Source organism: Physeter macrocephalus, chromosome 14 (assembly GCF_002837175.3).
Source record: "Physeter macrocephalus isolate SW-GA chromosome 14, ASM283717v5, whole genome shotgun sequence".
Taxonomy (NCBI): domain Eukaryota; kingdom Metazoa; phylum Chordata; class Mammalia; order Artiodactyla; family Physeteridae; genus Physeter; species Physeter macrocephalus.
Window position 1 is genome coordinate 52,551,576 of NC_041227.1, and position 20,405 is coordinate 52,571,980.

The 20,405-nt window shown below is 44.0% G+C and overlaps 1 protein-coding gene across 44 annotated transcripts in view; it reads left to right on the forward strand.

Moving 5' to 3' along the window:
- The window catches only part of RBFOX1 (RNA binding fox-1 homolog 1), a 395,937-nt gene that overhangs the window by 320,433 nt on the left and 55,099 nt on the right, over positions 1-20,405 (forward strand). For 33 of the 44 annotated variants that reach the window (XR_003682859.2, XR_008619184.1, XR_003682857.2 and 30 more), the window contains one exon: positions 15,069-15,201. Coding sequence is in view for 38 of the 44 variants with exons in the window: in XM_028498770.2 (XP_028354571.1) it covers positions 15,069-15,201 (133 nt within the window). In the remaining 6 variants the exon portion in view is untranslated. Of the gene's footprint in view, positions 1-7,479; positions 7,564-15,068; positions 15,202-20,405 lie in introns of those variants that run through there. The other 11 variants (XR_003682855.2, XR_008619185.1, XM_055090209.1 and 8 more) reach the window with 2 other exon arrangements.

Consider the following 20,405-nt stretch of genomic DNA (forward strand, 5'->3'; position numbering starts at 1 on the left):
CTGTGAACCATACATCCACAAGTCAGCATCTGCAGCGCCCACATTCTTGTGGGCAAGACAGAAAATAGACCGATACATAATGCTGAGATTTCAGAATTGCAAACACAGTACTCAGGGGTAGTTGGGAGGCTGCACCCAACAGGAGACTTACCCACTGTCAACACTGTCTTCTGAATACCTCTTGGAAGGTGAACTAAGTATCACTGCTTTCACCATCATTTGGCTCTAGAGACACACTTGGCTACTGAAATCCTATTTCCCTCATTGAGCCCACGGATGGAGAGATTGTGAGGCACCTACTGTGTGCCAGGCTCTGCCTGTCGCCTCGCTCATAGCACATGCCTGACTTAATGATCAGTGATTGTCCACAGTTGGACACAGCCGTCCAGCTACCCCTACTGATGGATGGACTCCAGGAACCATTCTTTCTGCAGTCCTGAAGCACCATCTCTTTGCTTTGCTTCCTCTGCCCTGTTTTCTGATGGCCCAGCACATCTCGGAGTTATTAACAGGTGGTTTTAAGAGTTTTTTACTAGCTCTTATGTTAACTTAGTTATTCCATATGGACACCAGTTTTCAGAACAGGTTCAGTTGTATTTTCAGTCCTTGCCTCTACCTCCCCCACCCACCCCCGAGCTGATTAGCTCCTTTACCAACATCTGTGGTTACTCTGGCTGACTCACAGTCACAGACCACTTCGTTGTTACTGTTGTGTTCTTCCTTCCCTCCTTCCTTCCTTCCTCCCTCTCTCCCTCCCTGCTTGCTTGCTTCCTTCCTTCCTATCTTTCTTTCTCTCTCTCTCTCTCTCTCTTTCTTTCTTTCTACCAACTTCAGGAAAATTCTTAAAAAGCAGTAGTTGAACACCCTCAGTTGTTCACAGGGAAGACTCCGCAGAGAAGAAGCCACAATTCAGGCAGCTGCTCTCCCAGCACTTTGGTTATTAATCTCCATGCAGAAGGGAGACTTTTGTCTTTTTCAGATGGGGGTCTTGCTGCTGCAAAAGGCTGCCAATTGCAAAAACTACCATCCCGTGGTGTGCCCCCAAACATCTTATTCGTCTTGATATTTCTTGCACAGAAATACATGTGACAGATAAGGAGTCACTGGAGAATGGTTTGCTTTGTGTCAAACAGATATTAAAACAATAAACTACGTTGCCCTGGGATCCCGGCGCGTGCACAGCCAGAGAAGAGGCCGAGATGAGATGTTTTTGAAAGGCAGTGAGGCAGTTGTTCTGGGGGAATTCCCTGGAAACCCCAAGTCCTGTGATAGCATTGACAGAAAGTACTTTTTCTTAAGAGGATCCACACACGGCCTGGTGCAGCGCCCACATTAAACTCCTCGGCCATGACCACGCTCACCTTCCCTGAGCCCTCGGCAGAGGCCAGAGGGAAATTCTTCAACGGGTGAAAAGCTTATTTGAAGAATTTATTGTTTAAGCACTCATCTGCACTTTATTTGCTTTCTCAAACTAATGTGGCTTTGTTTGTTTTTTACTAATATTTGTTTTTCACTCTTTTTTTTTAAGCTTTTATTTTTTTATTAAAGTATAGTTGATTTACAATATTTTAGGTGTACAGCAAAGTGATTCAGTTATATACATATAAACATATAATTCTACATATATTCTTTTTAAGATTCAGTTATACGTATAATATATAGAATATATGTATTCTTTTCAGATTCACTTATATATTATATATAATGTATATATAATATGTATTATTTTTCAGATTCAGTTATGTATATAATACATATATTCCTTTTCAGATTCTTTTCCATTATAGGTTATTACAAGATATTGAATATAGTTCCCTGTGCTATACAGTAGGTTCTTGTTGGTTATCTATTTTATACATAGTAGTGTGTATCTGTTAATCTCAAACTCCTAATTTATCCCTCCCCTACCCCCTTTCCCCTTTGGTAACCATAAGTTTGTTTTCTATGTCTGTGAGTCTATTTCTGCTTTGTAAATAAGTTCATGTGCATCGTTTTTTTAGATTCCCCATAGAAGTGATATCATATGATATTTGTCTTTCTCTAATGTGGATTTAAAATGGAAAAAAAAAAAATCCTCTTCTGAGTTCAGAGCTCTGAACATGAAATTTGCAGGGACCAAAGATAAGATCCTCTTTGATTCCTGGACGATAAGAGGGTGCAGGTGTATGTGTTTAGGGATCCTGGCTTTGTAAATGGAGCCAAGCCCTGTCAGAGTCTGCACAGCTGGGAGTGAGCAGCTTAGTACAGGGGTCCTCAACCCCTGGGCCTCGGATCAGTACCGGTCCTCGGCCTGCTAGGAACCGGGCCACACAGCAGACGGTGGGCAGCAAGTGAGCGAAGCTTCATTTGCCGCTCCCCATGGCTCGCATTACCCCCTGAACCATCTCCACCCCTGCCCCCGCCACTGATCCGTGGAAAAATTGTCTTCCACCAGACTGGTCCCTCGTGCCAAAAAGGTTGGGGACCACTGGCTTAGTAGGGAAGTAAGAACCACCAATGACACTCATATAATTCAAGCCCTGGAGCGGGGGCGCTTGGTGTTTCTTGCATAGAAACGTGTCCAACCACAGAGGTGGCCCCTCCTTCCCTTGCCTTATTTCTCTTCAAAAGCAAATCTCCCCATGCCCGTGCAAAGATGCATGAAAGGAGGCTGAGCTTACCTCCCACCGGAGGGGAAGGAGCCTGGTATAGTTCATGTAAACACAATCATTTAAACACTTAACTTCACTAAGAACTCCAAAAACACCACTGTCTTAAATCATGTGTTCATTCACGTGAAAGTACTGACATTCCAAGAGCTATTTTATTGCTACTGGGGAACTCGGTGGTGGGGGGAGTGTTAACAAAAGGCCATTTTCAGGACCAAATAACACACCACGTATTTTAGATCCATCTCCTTGGGTTTGGTTTGCATGCCCTGTATGCTCTTGATACCTGATTGCCTTTTGTGTAACACAGACATACAAGAGCCCCCTCTATGGGCACACCTGCCCAAGGATACATATCATCCCCACCCTTGGTCGTTGCTATAGGGATCTAAGAAACATTTCCCAAAGATCTTTTTTTGGTCAGCAAATCTTAGTCCTCAGTATTAGTTTTGCAAAATTCTCCTGAAGCAATAAAAAATTTGTAGAAGAGCTGGATTCAGGCAGAGCTGGGTCCTAATCGTCATGGTACACTAGCAGTGTGACCTTGGCCAAGTCTTTTTGCCGTGAACGTCTGCATGAATACCTGCTTACCTGTGAGCATTAAATGAAATCCTTGTGTAAAAAGACTTTCAGGCTGCTGGAGGCATTGCAGCTCCTGAGACAAATGGCTCTTCTTTCCTTTTCTTTCTTAGAAGCCATCTTCTCCAGGCACTTTTGAAAGTTCACCAAAAAAGCTGGTTTGGAAGGTTTATGTTAGTCTAGTGCCTGGACAACTGGACCATTTCTGAGTGGTCTTCCTTCAGTCTGTTCTATGTGGGTGTTTGGGGAGGGCTCCAGCTGGGATATCAGGGAGGTGATCCCGGGGTCCAGATAGCACCTGTCCTCCAGGTTTGCTCAGGGTGTTGCTCAAAAGATCAGGACTCAGTTTTCCAGTCTGGAAGCTGGCTCTCAAGATCAGATGGGCCTCAGCACAAACCGACCAGCTCTACCCACAGTGATGGCTGGAAGTGAAATGAACGATGCTTTTGCATTGCATCCCTATCCCGTGAGCCACGGCCAACCCCCTCCGGGGGTCTCATGTTCATGGAGCCCCAGCAGCCCTAGAGAACCATGGGAAATCCAGCCTAGCATAGGGAAGCTCATTTATCTCACTTGCCCTCCTTCCTACCTGAAGAGGCAATTCACGGAGCTTGCTGTTTCAGCCAGCTGTTAGATAGATTGTGAATCATTTAACAATTGAACCTTTACTGTGTGTATGCACTCGATAAAGTAATTATTTATATAAATTATTAGCCTTCCTTTTTTTTTTCTCCACGGCTGCCCGAAAAAAGCTACATTGACACCGGTACAGGTTTTTGTCAAACGAATAGATGATGGTAAATTGCTTCGTCCAAATTACAATAGATCTCAGCATCTCACGGCTTTGTTTGTCTCTGACGTTCCTTCAAAGGACAGAAAGCACTTTTGCAAATGCCCTCTGAGGTCCTGCGGAGTTAAACACTCGGAGATGGAGATTCATTCTCCTTTTGCTGAATGAACTGTTACAAAGATCCTGCCCGCAGGGGTAATGTCAATACCTGTGAGTAGACAGATCACAAATAGGTCTTTTGCACAGAAAAAGCCTATCACTGCGCATTTCAGCAGCCCTGGCACTTCCCACATGTCTGTTGGATTAAATGGACCATTTGTAACCTGGGAGAAAAGAGGCAACCGCTAAGTTCAGGAGCTAAGCAGGAATCACGTGGCAATCAGATAAAAACGGAGGCTGCTGTCCTCATTCAAAATCCCAAAGACCGAAGCGATCAAAGAATAGTCGTGTGTGAGCATTGTGTGGGGGGTTTGTTGTGGCTTTTTGAATTTGTTAAGTTCAGAAACACGTCTGCTTTGGGAAAACCAATCTCACTGCTCAGGGTACATCTCTGTGTCTGCACTGCATTTTTAATTTTTTTTTACCTAGATGACTCATTTCTTTCCAAGGAAGAGTCTATTTCCAACCAAGTTGTGAGTCAAGTGATATTTGATAACGGTATTAACCAATAGATCGTATACAGAAGAAAGTGCAACATTCCCAAATATCCTGAAAGTTTCTAGTCGCATCTGCGAAATCTTGGAGAAAATTTCTAGTTGAGTTTAGTCATAAGGAGCTCATTATTTTGACGGTAATTCGGTTTGTGTATATAACACCATACTATTATAACCCAGATCCCCACCGCTGGGAGAGTCCGTCTTCCCCCACATTTGGGGATTGTATACAACCCCCCTGACACCAGCTCACATCCAGATGTGGAGATCAACCCCAGTGGAGAAGGAAAACAGCTTGCCTTGGACTCTCATCAGGAACATGAATCAGGAGTGATCCCCATGGCTTGTATCCGATTAGCAGAGAAGGAGCAAAGCCCTTCCAGGTGTCTTGAAATCTCAGAACATAAATATAGAATGGAAGAAATGGCACCCGCCCCCCTCCCCTACCCCTTGGCCCCCAACAAGGTCTCAGGGAGGCTTGTCAACAGATTGCCCTGCAAATAACTCTGCCCATGATGAATCGGGGCTGGTTCTCTTGGATGTGGTATGGCTAGAGGGAGGTGATGGAGCAGCTTGTCCAGACACTAGTAGGGAAGTACAAATTGAGAGCCTCTAAGCAGCGTGGGAGAGTGGAAGTAGAAAGTTTTTGCTCAAAGATGACATGGAATGCTTTCGTTCTAGCTGTCTTGTGTAATAGATAAGATGACAGGTCTAGTGTCAGGCTGCCTGGGTTCAGATCATTGGAGGGCTTCTGAACTGCTCTGTATCTTCATTTCCCCGACAGGAAAGTGAAGATCAAAATAAGAACTGGTTGGTGTGGTTTTGTGAAGAGATTGTGAGTTAATCTGTGGGCTAGTGACTAACAGCTGGTTCATCATACAGTAGCATCTCCTCCATCTGATAATGGAGGACAAGAGGATGGAATTATGCCAACTGTAATCATGACTTTGCTTGGATTATTTCAGTATGACAGCCTGAACTTTTAGACAAGTGAGGTCCAGAGTCACTCACCACTAACGCCCTCATTAAAGTTTCTCTTAAAATAGGCATCCTTCGTAAGCAGCACCTTAGCAACTCTCACAGGTTCAAGAACTGTCAATCATCTTTCCTCTTTAACGGACCTACTATATGGCATCCTCAGTTTATCTGACGATATAATGAATAAACATTTCAGCAGTTACCTGGGACCAGGTAATCCTCTGGGTATTGGAGACACAGTACGGACCAAAATGAAGTCCTCGGGACACCCCAAAAGAGAGATAGATAACGAAGTTGCGATCAGATGAGGTGGTAGAAATAAGATGGTAAGTGAAGGGTAAAAAAAGGAGTGGTATGATGGTGACAGTGGCCATGCTGGGAAGTGTGGGGTAAAACTGAGAGGAAAAGCCTTTGAAGGAAGAGGTGATCCTGGAACCAAGAACTGAATTAGAGAATCGATGTTTAGAGACTGGACAAAGGTGAGAATCTTTATCACTGAGAAGCAGCAGTCAGAGGAGGCTAGAGGAAAATGAGGCCTTTCAGCCTCATACAGTAAAGAGTTAGGCCAATAAATTTATCTTGGGCAAATCAAGCCAGCACCATGTCCCCATCTTCTTTTCTTTCAAAAATGTGCTTCACTCTCCAAGTTCAAGTTCTTGCCAGTTCCTTCTATGCGTCCTCATCAGACCTATAACAGCCTAGAAACTTCTGGCTAATTTGGATTTGACTAAAACTTTTGTACCATGACGTTATGTAAAGAGATTCAATTATGGTGCACAATGTTTTGTGAGTAACTACCGCCCATAAAAAGTTAATTAATCAGGGCTGTGTCAATTTCCTCGTGCCATGTCAATTTGCTGCCAGGTAATTAATCACTAATCACCCACCAAGCAGCAGGCCGGAGGGGGTGGGGGGGACAATCCACGAGCCATTTATTGTCTTTCCCCAAAGAAATGGCACATGCAGCCAGGAAGAAACACATCTTGCCTTTCATAATATTTTTATCGACAGTTTCGCAAGTTGTAATAGGCTGCAGCAACAAGCAGCTGCAGTTCAATGGAATATGAATATTAAAGAAACAAATGAGTGGAGATTTATAGGACATTGCGTTTCTGTTATGTCAGTTTTGAGATTAAACCGAGCAAATGAACAGTGAAAAATTACTCTTCCATGTGGAGAATGGTGATTAGACTTGTACATTAATTAGAAATTTTTGTTTTCCTATTCAATGCATTTCAAATGAGGATGTCCTATAAGGAACTGTTTGTCCAAAATGTAGATTTATTCACTTCTAAACAGCAGTATTTAATATCAACATGCATTTTAAAATGAAACAACAGCCGATCCCAAATGTGCATTTCAGGGATAAATATATGTTCATATGAGAACCAGGGAGTCCAACAAATTGAGTGGCCATTTTGGTCTTTTTGTAGATGACTGCATGGATGGAACACTCCCTTTTTACCCCCAAACCTTGCAATGACTAAATTTCAAGCAAATTGAAAGCCTTTCCATTTTGATTTTGACCTAGAACTAAATAAATATGGGCCATCATATTACATTTTCCATTTAATGCCATTTAAAGACAGTGACCTAGTTGTGTATAAATTCTGTGCTACAAACCAATTTTATGTACCTTTCTTTGAGATTTGTCTTGCAAAAATGTGCACACATTTTTGCCATTTGGAAAAAAATCGTCAGGTTTTTTTTTTTGGACACTGCATTGTGAGGTTTCTCATACAGTGCTGTGCCTGTGAAATGGAGCTATAGCTGGCTGTTTATTTCACCTCGGTATGTTACCTATTATGCCACGTCTTAATTTATGGTCCAGCTCATGGAACGGGAGTTCCCTCAAGGGGAATCCTGCAGAACCGTGAACCTGCTGTTGAAACCGCGTCTGCACCCCCAGAATTGTGTAAGTGAATATTTCCTACTGTAAATTACCCACGGAACAATTCAACCCCAAATGAGCATGAACATCTCTGTCTTAAAACATTTCAAGGGTGGGGGGAGGGTGGGGGGGGGAGGTGGGCATTTATGAAGCAAGGGAGAGGAAGAGCAGACAAAGAGAGACCCCCCCCCCCCCCCCCCCCCCCCCGCCGCCCACAGCCTACCATCCTAACGGCACACCTTTTCAGGGCATCTGGCAACCTCATGCAAATTCAAACCCGTGCACAAATGCAAAGAATAATTGCCCGTTAAAGCAGTTGTATATTTTTATGGCTTTGATGCAGAATCTGCCCCCCTGTCGGGTTTTGCATCTGCTACTCTTCCATCTCTCCCAGAGCTCTAAAACTTTAATATGCAGTTTATAACCCTCAAGTATTTTCCACTGGTTTTGTGTATCTTCTCTTGGGATTTCCGGGCTGCTGAGATGATCTCATTTGTGTTTATTTTCGAAGGTAAGCACCACATTCGTAAAAGAGACTGGGCGGAGGGGGGCGGGCGTGGGGGGGTGATCAAGTGTTCCTCACCGTAAATACATTGAGCTGCAGAGCTGGTCTGAGGTGGGCGGTGGAGGCTTTGTCTTTGTGGGGAGAAAGGCAATAAGCAGTTGACACTTTGGTAAATGGCCCATTTGGCGGGGTTGATACACCCACACATCTTCTGTTTAAAAATGTTGATTTGCCTTGATAGTTGAGCACCTCACAGCACGCCTCTGGTTACCTTCCTAAAGTTTCCGTTTCATTGAGTTCATTGGCGGAGGAGAACTCCTTATTGCCGAGAACTGAGATGGCTACTCTGCTAACCTCCTCCCAATATGCTCTGGATATAAATCTCGCTGAAGGTTGGGAGTGGGTGGGCTGCGGATGTTGATGTGTCAACAAGATGTGCAATTGGTATTTGCTCCAGAAGCTCTTGCCGTGTTTTCTTTGAGAGAAACTCATTTTTAGCTTATGAGTTAAATCCAATTTTCCTTGCAGTGATACCAGATTTTTCACTTTGATTCATGCTGGATCAGGTTTAAGAGGAAACCTTTCCAGTATAATGAACCTATGGTGTTTTTTTTTTCCGGTCCCTTGTCTCCCTCATGCCAAGAACTAAGGATTTATTTGGTATCCACAAAGCAGCCTTAATACTTTCCATTGTTCCCCATTGACGGTCTGTTTACATGCTTATTAACTTGAAGTTCAACTAGAAAAAAAAAAATCAAACTCCAGCGTTGGCCTTCAGAACTAACTCTAATTTGGTGTCTTTTCTTTCTAACATTGTTCTTTAATTAACAAAGAGGCGTTTACAAATATTGGACAGGGTGACAGGTGGGTGACTTTTATTAGCATTGATTTACCCCATCTCAGAAGTGGAGAGGACATTGTGAGTTTCCACTTGGCATTTTGCATTGGATTTATTAACCATTTATTGCCCACTTCCTGGATCCAAACTCCTGAACTGGGGTATCGATAGAGGACGTGATAACTCAGCACAAGAGACGTGTCACACTGAAATATAAGCACATGATTAAGATGTCTTCTTGTTCCTGAGCCCAAGTTCGTGTGCTCAGTTCACAGTGAGGCCAAACAACCCCTACATGTTGGACTCTGGAGCACAGGAAGGTTTATTGCAGGGACATGCAAGGAGAGGGGTGGCTCAAAAAACCCCGAACTCCCCAAATGGTTTCAACAAAGCCAAGGTGAGGGAGGGGCGTGGCTGGTTGTTGCAGACTTCTTGGTGTCAGAATCCTTTCTTCTTGTAGCTGTCTGGTAGGTCAGGTCAGGATGTTCCTGTAAACCTCCAGCAAGACAAATGTTATTCTCTGTTTTGAACTTTTTACCGCTATATGAATGGAAAAGTGTTATGCCCTGGAAAGTCAGAGCCTTGAGAATGGGCTATCCTGTCTTATTTCCTTCTCTGGACAACATTCTTAAATCAAAGCAAAAGTAATAGAATACGAAGGTTTAAGTGAAAGAAACAGATCTAACAGGGAGTCAGACTTATTCTTCCCTATTACTTTCTTTCTACATGGTTCAAGGATAAAGCCATTTTGGTTTTGTTTTAATCTATATCTGAATCATCTAAGTATTCGCTTCACGTATGCAGTTAACCATGATCTATAAGCCGACACACCTGGTAGGCAAGTAAAAATAAATAAATCAGTTCCTGACATCCCATGTGAGTCTAAAGGAAGCTTGACAAACAGTTGTGGTTTTTTTGCCGTTGAAATTGACCATTTGGCAAGAGAAGAGAGCCACACTGTCCTAAACCAGCCATAGGGGAAAAGTCCCCTAATGGAGATGGGGAGAAACACAGAAGGCACGGCTATAAGTCAGGCGAGTTAGGGATTATAACCATTGCTATTTTCCATTGTTCCTTGTTGCACACATGTATTGCATGCAGAGACTGAGATTTGCTGGGTTTCTAGGGAATGCTGTGTGGGGTTCCATGAAGGGAGGAACGTGACAGAGGTTCCTTTTATAGACCAGACAGTCATCACCTGTCTGGGGAAAAAGTTTGAGCCCTGCTTTTCCCCCAGAAGGAGAAACCAATCTCCATACCCCGACACGGTGCAGCAGTAAACGTGAATTTAAATGAATTGAGGGTGGGCAGGAATTCCCAGTGCGGTGTGTTTATCCGAGTTGTCTCCCTTTTTATCAGAATCACACGTATTCCAAATCTGGTTGCCATTTGGGGGCCAGTACAGCACCTTCTAAGTATGGGCATAGTGATTGTTCTTATAAAGATGAGTGAGATCCGGTGTGTTATTTGCACACTGTTTATCTGCAAATCTTGGGCAGGGTGCTTTGTATAAAGGACTGGATTATCGAAGGTGGAAGAGGAAGAGGAAGAGGAAGGGACTCTACTGTCCCAGAAAGAAGGAGACTAACATGGGTTCACCATCAAAGGGTGTCCACGCATGGTGTTAGGTAGCTGATAGCTGCACTGTGTCAGGCAGTTTTCTACATCAGATAGCAAAACAGATGGAGAGCACTGCCCTCACGGAGCTTGCATTTTAGCAATGGTGAGAGTCTTTTTCCTTCTGTTACTTGGTCAATCAAGTTACTTGATTGCTAGTACACCCGGGAAGGTTCATGGCAGCATTCTTCATAAGGAGATTAGAAAATAAATGGAAGGGAGGAAGAGAAGGAGGGAGGAAGGTGTGGGAGGGAGGGATGGACGCCTAATCTGGCCTCTGTATCTCAACACCGAATTAAATCTTGGCGACAGAGTTTTGGGTGAAGTAGAAAAGAATAGCCTTATTGCTTTGCCAGGCAAAGGGGCCACAGCGGGATAATGCCCTCAAAATTGTGTGTCCTGACCTGGAGGGGGTAGTGAGGAGTTTTATAGTCATGGTTCCAAGAGGAGGGCGTGATCAGCTCGTGGACTTTCTTCTGATTGGTGGGTGGTGAGTAAGTGGGCGTCAGCATCATCAACCTTCTGGTTCCAAAGGGTCTGGGGTCTCTGTGCTTGTGGGCAGCATGCTGTTAACTCCTCCCACCTGGCAGGGGTTTCTGCAGGATCTGCAAAACATCTCAAAGACATTGTTATATGTATCCCTTGAGGGGGAACCAGGACCTTGCCCCGAGGCTGCACTGTTGTTTCTTGATTGTTTCTTTCTTCCTTGTTTTCCCAACCCCTCCCTTCCCTGATTAGCAACTGTTTGAACCTGCCTGTTGAAACTCATGGAAGGGGACACCGAAAGGTGTCCTTTTGTGCCCAGGAGCCCCACAGGGTCCTGCTTATTTTCTGGAGGAACGAAGGGAGGAAGGGAGGGAGGAAGAAAAGAGGGGAAGAGAAGGGAACATTCATCCATCACGGTGACTAGCTAGAGACTTCATAAAGAGACCCCTTGGCCAGCTCTAGACGGCAACAAGAAAGGGATAGCTGAGAAACCCATCCATCTGGGAGACTCACGTGCCTTCTCCATGAAGCCCCTGTTACAATGGAACCTCCTTATTTTACCCAAGGGTACTTGGCCTCCCAGGAAGTTGATGTGTAGTCCTTCCCTTGTTCCTTTAACAAAATAAGAATCCCTCTAATGTGCCCTGCTTGGAGCAGCCCAAAGAGCCTGGTATTAAGACCTGCAAATCCCTTATCCTGCATCGAGAAGGATATTTTCTCCCTGCAGCAAAGGGGGTACAAAGTGGCATCCTGGCTCTACCCTTGTAGCAGCTTGTGTTCCCCTCGCTCTACTGCTGAGCTTCTGTTTCATGTTCTATCTCAACATCTAAATCCTCCAAGAATTATTGTAAAACCTGCTTGTCTCCGAGAGGAATCTTGTCTGGCTCACTCCATGCCGTAGCCAGCGATAATGAATGGGTCAGCGTAATTACTGTGTTTCCTCACACAGGCAGCCAGCTGCTCTGCCAGATTGTGAACTTTTCATTTGCTTTATTTCCAAATCCAAGGTGTTCCTCTGAAAACTTAATATTTGAACTGTGGCAAGATAGCGCTGGAGTCAAAGGCACGCTTGCTCATTTTCTCCCCAGTCCTAAAGCCAACATCTCCTATCTCATGACTCCTGGGCTTTTACGATATTAGGATTTCCCTGCTTTTCCCATTGAGGTTGACACCTCTTTGCAATTTCAAGAACAGTAGTTGAAACACCAGCCAGGAAACATGGGTGGTGAGGGCTGGAAAGCTGAGAATTAAGTACTGCTGTATGATTTGTCTTTAACGACAATTAAAAAAAAGAAATAACCTGGATGTTCTTCTCAGACATAAATAGAAAGATAAAAATCATTCTGGCTTGATTCTACCACCCTAGCATTTACCAGCATCATCACAGAAGGATATGGTAGACTCCACGAAACAGGATAGCTGTTGGCCATTCAAGAACACACAGAGAATTCCAGAGGATAGCTAGTCTGACTTCACTTCCGGGTCAAGGATTATATTCCACTCCATGCAATTCCATGAATATAAAATTGGGAATGGCTCCTGTGGGAAATCCCACTTCCTTCGTCTCCCCGCCCCTTGCCCCCCACATGCAGCTGCAAACCTACTCTATCCAAGGACTCTGGGAGTAATGGGAATTGATGGGGTGAAGGGCTTCTGCTCTGTATTTCTTTTCTTTTTTTTTAATTGAAGTATAGCTGATTTACAATGTTGCATTAATTTCTGCTGTACAACAAAGTTATTCAGTTATATATATTTTATATATATCTCAATACATTCTTTTTTTAGTATTCTTTTCCATTATGGTTTATCATAGGATAGTGCATGTAGTTCCCTGTGCTACACAGTAGGACCTTTTTGTTTATCCATTCTATATATAGAAGCTCGCATCTGCTAACCCCTACCTCCCACTCCATCCCTCCCCCAGCCCTCTCCCCCTTGGCAACCACCAGTGTGTTCTCTGGGTGGAGGGCTTCTACTCTTGAACGTGATAGCGGGGAGGGGAAAAGCCCTTCTGGGCCGTTTGGATGTAGGGTGGAGGCAAGTTTAACATAATATGAGAGACAACACCCTGTGAGAGGCTAGGTGTTCAGCAAAATAGAGATCCTGGCAGAGGGAAGCTTGGCTGTGCTGAGTTAACTCGGGGAAAGAGCTTCCTTGGCTGTGAGGCCTCTCTGAGCCTTTGTGGTCCTATGATGCCAAGAGAAGCTGTTTCCTTCCCAGCCTTGCCTGTTGTTACCAACACTGTCTGAAATCCCAGGGGAGATGGAGCAGGGGAGGCAGGGCTGTAGATGGGGAGGAAAGCCATCCCACCCTGGTTCATATCACCTGTCTCCCTCTCTCTGGAAATCCTCAAAGCTCCTGTTAGGTAAGCAGGATGAGGGGAGAGAATAGAACAGGAAGAGGAAGTTCCCTGGATAGTCTGTCAGTCATTTGGCTGGACCACAGCCCACGGTTCATTCACTTGTTCATGCATGTATGTCATCTAGAATCTAATGTGTCCAATATCTAGAACCTACTGTGGACCGAATCAGGGGGCTTCTGCTGACGTGGGGGAGGCGCAGGGAGATGCAAAGATGAATGGGATACGGTGGGGGGCCTCAGGGAGCTGGCAGATGAATAGAAGAGGTAAAGGTAATAAATGACTGACTTCTCTCAATACCTGTGAGAGGTTGGGTATTCTGCAAACTAGAGTTCCTGGAAGAATGAAGTTTGGGGGTTCTGGGTTAATGGTGTTAATGCACTTCCGTTACCTTAGGACTTTCTGAGCCTTTCATATAGAGCTCCTGGGACAGTATTTTCCTAAAAAAGCATCCCCTCCACGGGATTCAGTGTGGGCAACGGTGCCTGCTGCTAAGTAGGATGGGACAGGCATGGCCAGCATGGTGAGAGCCATGAGATTCAGTAACAGAAAGAGCAGGAAGGCAGAGGTGGTGTTCTGAAGGCTTCAAGGGCCCTGATGCCTGAGGATTTGCAGACATCCTAGGAGGAATGACATCCCAGGCAGAGGAAGCCATATTAATTATCAGGGATCTCAAGCATCAGGCTTACTTTCCCTGCTGACACCTCACCACGTCATTTTGCCCAGAGAATTTTCCCCCAGGGAAGAAAACCCTGCCCAAACCCTTTCCTTCAGAGTCGAATTCCCACACTTCTCTGCAATTATGCTTGTGGTAGAGATGGTTTTATAAGCTGTATAAATGGTTAGGGGGCTGATGGGACCTTACTAATAATTTGTTTCTTGGAGCCTGAGAGGTCCATACACCTACGACGTGTACACTTGTCTCTAGGAACGCAGTATTTCAATTTAAAATTTTTAACAAGCAATATAGGTAAATAAAGGAAAATAAGGAAAAAAAATTAAAATGGGTTGGGGAAAAGCTATGAATAGACAACTAACATTTACTTATGAAGTTCAGCCCCAGAGATAACTACAAACACATTGAAATATGTATGTATATGAATTTGTATATATAACTATATAAATACGCACACATATATAAATATGCACATATACATATTCACATACACACATGCATGCGTATGTGTGTATACACACAAACATCCAGGTATACTGTATATACACATATATACATATATTCACTTCCACATGCACACATGCTTATACAGATGTATGTGTACATATACACATATGCATAGCGTGTGCTCATCCACATATATATTACACTATGCATATGTGTATATGTATGCATGTGGATAGATGGGTGATAGGTAGACAGATTTGAGAGCACACTGCACATACATCTTGCAATCTGTTGCAATACCTTTTTAAAAATTTAAGTTTGTGCAGTGAGCATTTCTCCCGTTAGTAAGAATGCTTTGTAAAGGTCTGTCCTTGACCTTGGCCACAGGCACCACGGGCAGAACTAGCCCATCCTCTCTGGAATCAGACCTTGGTCTCCTCCCTCCTACCCGCCTTTGGAAGCCTGACTCTGGGAAGGAAGGGGGGCAGGTGTCCGGCCTTGGCCTGCGGGGAGAAGGGGCCTGAGTGGTGGGGGAGGGGCGGGTGGTTCCCTCAAAGGCAGGAGTGCCTCTGAAAGCTCTGCTCTCTCCTGTCGCCCGCAGTGCCCGGCTTCCCGTATCCAGCCGCCACCGCCGCGGCCGCCTACCGAGGGGCGCACCTGCGAGGCCGCGGCCGCACCGTGTACAACACCTTCCGGGCCGCGGCGCCCCCGCCCCCGATCCCGGCCTACGGCGGGTAAGTGGGGCAGCCCCCCGACCCCGGGCGGGCCTCCCGCACCAGCACCCCTTGCGTGCGATCTAGCGCATGCCGGCCTTGACCGCCCCCACCCCCCCGGAACCGCCCGGCATGCAGCCCGCGCGTGCTTGCTGTGCAGCACCTTGCAAAGAGTCTTGAAAAATGAGTGTAATTCGTCTTGTCATGGTTGGTGCCTTTAAGCATTCTACATGTCACATTTTGTTATGTAAATTCTCTTTGAGACTGAATGCTGGAGAACAGAGAAATGGTTACAGCCCAAGACGTCTTTCTGATGATTGCAAACATCTGGTGATTAAGGAGGTTGGATCACATTTGCCCTTTGAATCCCTCGGTGGAGGGACAGGAGGGTTTCAAACGTACAATTCACTGGGGCGGTCTTGCCCCCCTCCCCAAAGACATCTTGTGCTTCAAGGTGAATGAACCTTTGGCCCAGAGAGAAAATTAGGTGTCAGTCTAACGCAAACTCTTGAAGTTCAAAGAAATTGGAAGTGACTCATTTAGTTGGATTTTCCAAAATGGCCTTTGCCTTCCGTTTTCCCTCTCTGAGGACAATGCAGATTGATTTGTTCCCCAAGGCCCGTTTGGTCTTTCTGTACATGGACTTTGCTATTGCCGAGTGAATATCAAGGAATGGTGGTGAATGCTGAAGAAAAAAAAATTGGTACTGGCGTAATGGGCTGCTTTCTTGAAGTGCTACCCTTTTTGCCTCGCTGTTAGGAATCCTGCTAGAACATTCTGGCCCCCTGGAGTCGGAGAGAGGGAGGTCTCTAAGGCAGTGGTCCTCATGGGACATTGGGAATGTCTGGAGACATTTTTGTTTGTTGTGATAGCATCTACTGGGTGGAGGCCAGGGATGCTGCTAAAAATCCTACAATGCACAGGACAGGGCGGACTCCCACCACACCCCCCAACACAAAGAAATACGGGGCCCAAATGGCAATAGTACCACTCAAAGGAAAACTCAGCTATACCCAGCACAGTCTGGCCAGGAGACTGGCTTTCTGGTCTCTAGAAAGAATCTGGCTATATTCAGGACTGTGTGAAAGGGTTAAATGCATTTTCTATAGCTCTTTGGCTTATCCATCTTTTAGAAAACCTGAATAAGCCTAGATCATCTCTATTCTGATAACAAAGGGAAACACTCTTTGTTCATTATTTATTCATATCTCACGCATTCCCAAGTAGAGCATTTGAAGTGTTTTAAAAACAAATGCAATGAAACAAAGTTAAGAATATTAAGAAGTGAAATTTGATGAAATCATCAGGAAGGGAAAATAAAAGCTGAGAATTAAGACAATGTCCATCATTTCTTGTACGGTCATTAGAGTTTTTTTTACCGAAAAGGTGGAGGATAATAACGAACCAAGGATGAATCGGCCTTAAATCCTCTCAACCCTCCAAGACAATGCGTCTGCATGTCCTAAGCCTTATGTATCTGACCGTGTACTGCAAGGAATCATTGCTAGTATGATCATTCTCTCCAGCCCACAGTGTCAAGCCCATTTTTAGATTCAAAAAGGCAGAAACAAAGATTTGTTATTCCCAAGGTCACATCATGAGTCATGAAGAAAAAATAAGTTACCCTTTAGGCTCATGAAAGCAAGATTCGTAAGCCGTAAATGCAAAATTGCATGTTTGTATCACATTAGTTTGTCTGAAAATCATTATCTTACCTTCGTAGATGGTAATTGTCGCTTTTTGGTCTATGTACCCTCAGTATATCACTGCTATATTGAACAGAAAAAAATAAAATTGTATGGCTTATCTTCATGGGAACAATTTATAAAACTCTCAGAGTAACACACCTGCTGTAAAATTGAAATTTGCTAACTTATAATGAACTTGCTCTTTGCTGGCAATAACCAGGTATAACTAATGCCATGTTGGCCAGGGAGAGAGCCAGGCATCTCCAAGCGGTGAAGCACGTTGTTGGTGACTGCTTTGGACATGATTTCATTTTAATATTCCAGTGATCTTCCTAATCATTTTGATTATAATGGTGAATTGTGCCTCTTCACTGGCAATATTATGGTTGGAATTCTGAAACCACACCTAGTAGGAAGAGAAAATTCTCAAGACGGTCAGAGTAGGAAATTCAGAAGGGCTAAGGGTGTGTGTGTCCATGTCTGCATGTTCTATAAGAGCAGATTGAAAAGGAGGAAATTCAGCTAGTTGCCTGGGTGTTCTGCTGGATTACAAACTGCCTGGAGTGCTTCGAAAGCAAATGAAAAAGTGTGAACTCAGCATCTTCAATGAAGGTTCCTTTCCCTTCATTGGCTTAGGCTGAAGGAGTCCATGGGGGGAGGGGCCGGGAGGGGCAGCCCATCTTGGAAAGGAAAAGAGCTGAGCAGGACACAGAGCAGACATTGGCTGGAGTAGAGAGTGCCCTGATCTGTGTTGAGTGGAAGCAAGTAGCAGAGAGGTTGGAAACCCATTTCTGTTTCCAGGATGACATTATCAGGATTCAGGTGGTCCCGGGAATAGTGTGGATTTCCTGTAGCTGTTTGTCTCCAAAGTCCTTTAGTTTCCTGATTTCTAGATTTGACTGTCTTTCCTCCAGTCCCGTTCGTTGCTTCTCTCAGCTCGATGCACTGTCTTACGCTAAGGATGCTGAGGCAAATGGCGCCTTTGGGGAGAGTTTCTTACAGTCAGGCACAGGGAACACCATAGATGCTAATGATTTCAACAAATGTGATAAGTGATAAGATAGGGTGTTGAGTGGGCAACAGCTTGGCTTCCAGAAAGCTTCCAGAGAGAGAAGAAATCCAATCATTTCCATTGTAAATCAATTATACTTCAGTTAAAAAAAATTTTTTTTAATTTGAAAAGTTTAAAACCAAAAAAGAAAACGAAAGAAAGAAAATCCAATCATTTCCTAAATTGCCACATCAAGCTCTCATTCTGTGATGCTCCCTCATACTCAGAGGTCCCCATCTTTTTATAAGCCATCACCTAAAAAAAACTGCATTTATTAAGGAAGAATCTATTTTTCCCATTGTCACCAATTGAAGACATATCTGTCATCCTAAACCTCTGTTTTCCATGAAGTATCCAATATGAATACTCTGTTACTAAAATCGCAACGCAGAATGTGTCATTTATCCTATGTCCATGTATAGCTTCCTTTTTTTTTTTTTTCCTGAGAGATTGAAAAAAATCCACAGAACCTCCAAGGCCACCTTTGTGAATCCCTGAGTGACCCTTGGAAGTATCCAACGTCAAGATAGTCACCCAGGAGGATTCACTAAGGATGCCCTTACGTTTACTGATTTGGTTTTTCCCTCCACGTCCTGATATTTTCTGAAATTTCTCCCAGCAAGTAAAGAATGTAGGTTATGACGAGCCCTATCTCCTCTTTCTCACATAGCTAAATAGAAAGTTTTTGGGACATTAATTCATGATCACTCCTGGTGGTGGGGGGAAGGCTCTACTTGGACCAGGGATCACAGGAATGAGAGGAAAGCCCTAGACTGGGCCAACCAACCCCTTAGTGACTGCCAGCATTAACTGAGTGAGACTGGGTGATGAGTTAGAAAGCTAATGTCTACACAGTCTATAAGATTGTTACAATCCTATAAAGACACAGACTATGGGGCAGATGAGATTGGCTCCTGCTCTTCTATCTCATACTGCCCTGGGTAGCTGACTTAATCTTTGCAGGCACAGTTGACTTAGCAGGTGAGTGAAGACTACACCTGCCTCCGTAGGGTTGATAGAGGATGAAATAGGGAGATGCAGGTAAGGTTACGACTTAATCAGTTCCATCAAATGGCACGTGTTACGTGAACTGTAGCTACTGTTGTTGCTGTTGATGTGGTTATTGACTTTTTATTCGTTGCTTATACTCCCCTCTTTCTCAAGGGTCCCCCTTTGGCTTCTGTTGAGTACCCATATCTTTCCTTCCATGAGTCACGTTCCCATTGGCTGGGGGACTCCTACAGTTCACAGACCTCCATTCCCCATAAGCCACAGAGATGGCTTTGGACAGAGGCACTTCAGTGGTTTATGGAATCTGTAGATCGGAAATAAAATATTAACTAGTGAACAGTCTCAGGGAGAGCTAAGTGGACCAAGTCGTCCATATTTCTCCTTGCATTTGCTCCTGGAGTCTGTTTAGATAAACGGCTACCATGTCCAGTGTGTCTTCCTAGGACTCATATTTGGGAGAAATTACCCATTGGGTAGTTGTCATCCAAGGGAGCTGGCAGGCTGATGATGTGTGGATGAAGATGGAAGGTAGAAGCGTCAGAGACACATACACCAGACTCAGTACAACATCGGATGTTACAGGACAGCAGCTAAACCTCAATCCTCTCCCCTCAAAACCCTATGAGATTGGCCTCACCAAGTTCTTGTTCTTAATTAATTAATTAATTAATTAATTAACAGCACCTTATCAAGTGCCTACTATGTACCAATCATATTGTATGGGGCTAGGGATATAGAGAACCATAGGAGATTTTTAAAATTATTATTATTATTCTAAATTAAGCACCCAGCATTTGCTATAGGGTTTTTATCTTGGCTCTCTGGATATTTTTGAGCAAGACATTCTGTACTTTCTCAAGTCATTAATTATGTCACATGTATGTACAACTTCTCAGAGTTACCATGAGAAGTATTTTGAGGTGAATATGCTACCCTAAGTGCAAGAAAGATATGGTGGTATCCCAGGAAAAAACTTCTTACAGTTGGTCAGTGCAAGAATGAAGCCCATACACAGAGCCTTTGGGAGTGCTTTCAGGTTAGGTCCTGAAGAAGACTTTAGAACAGTGTGTGCAAACCTTTCTTTCTGTAAATCAACCATGTTTTTTGGTTTTAATTTATAAATGTCTTATCCTCAGATTGTATTATCTGATGCTTGGGAAGTTTCTCGATGAACATAAACATTAGGTCATCATCACCTAGCCCCAGAATACTTTCCAGAATTCTCTTTAGCTTTTTTGGCTTTGCCGTGAATTCTTGTTTAAATTCTCAGCCAGTTTTAAAAGGTAACCTCTTACATTAAAAAAAAAAAAAAAAAAAAAAGCCTCTTAATTGAGTGCATTTAAAGACAAACACTCTAAGTCAGTGGTTCTTAAATTTGGGGGGAGAAAGTGGGACGTCACAGATGCCTTTGATAATCTCATTAAAATATGTATTTTCCCCAGGAAAATGTCAGCGTACATACACTGCACAATTCT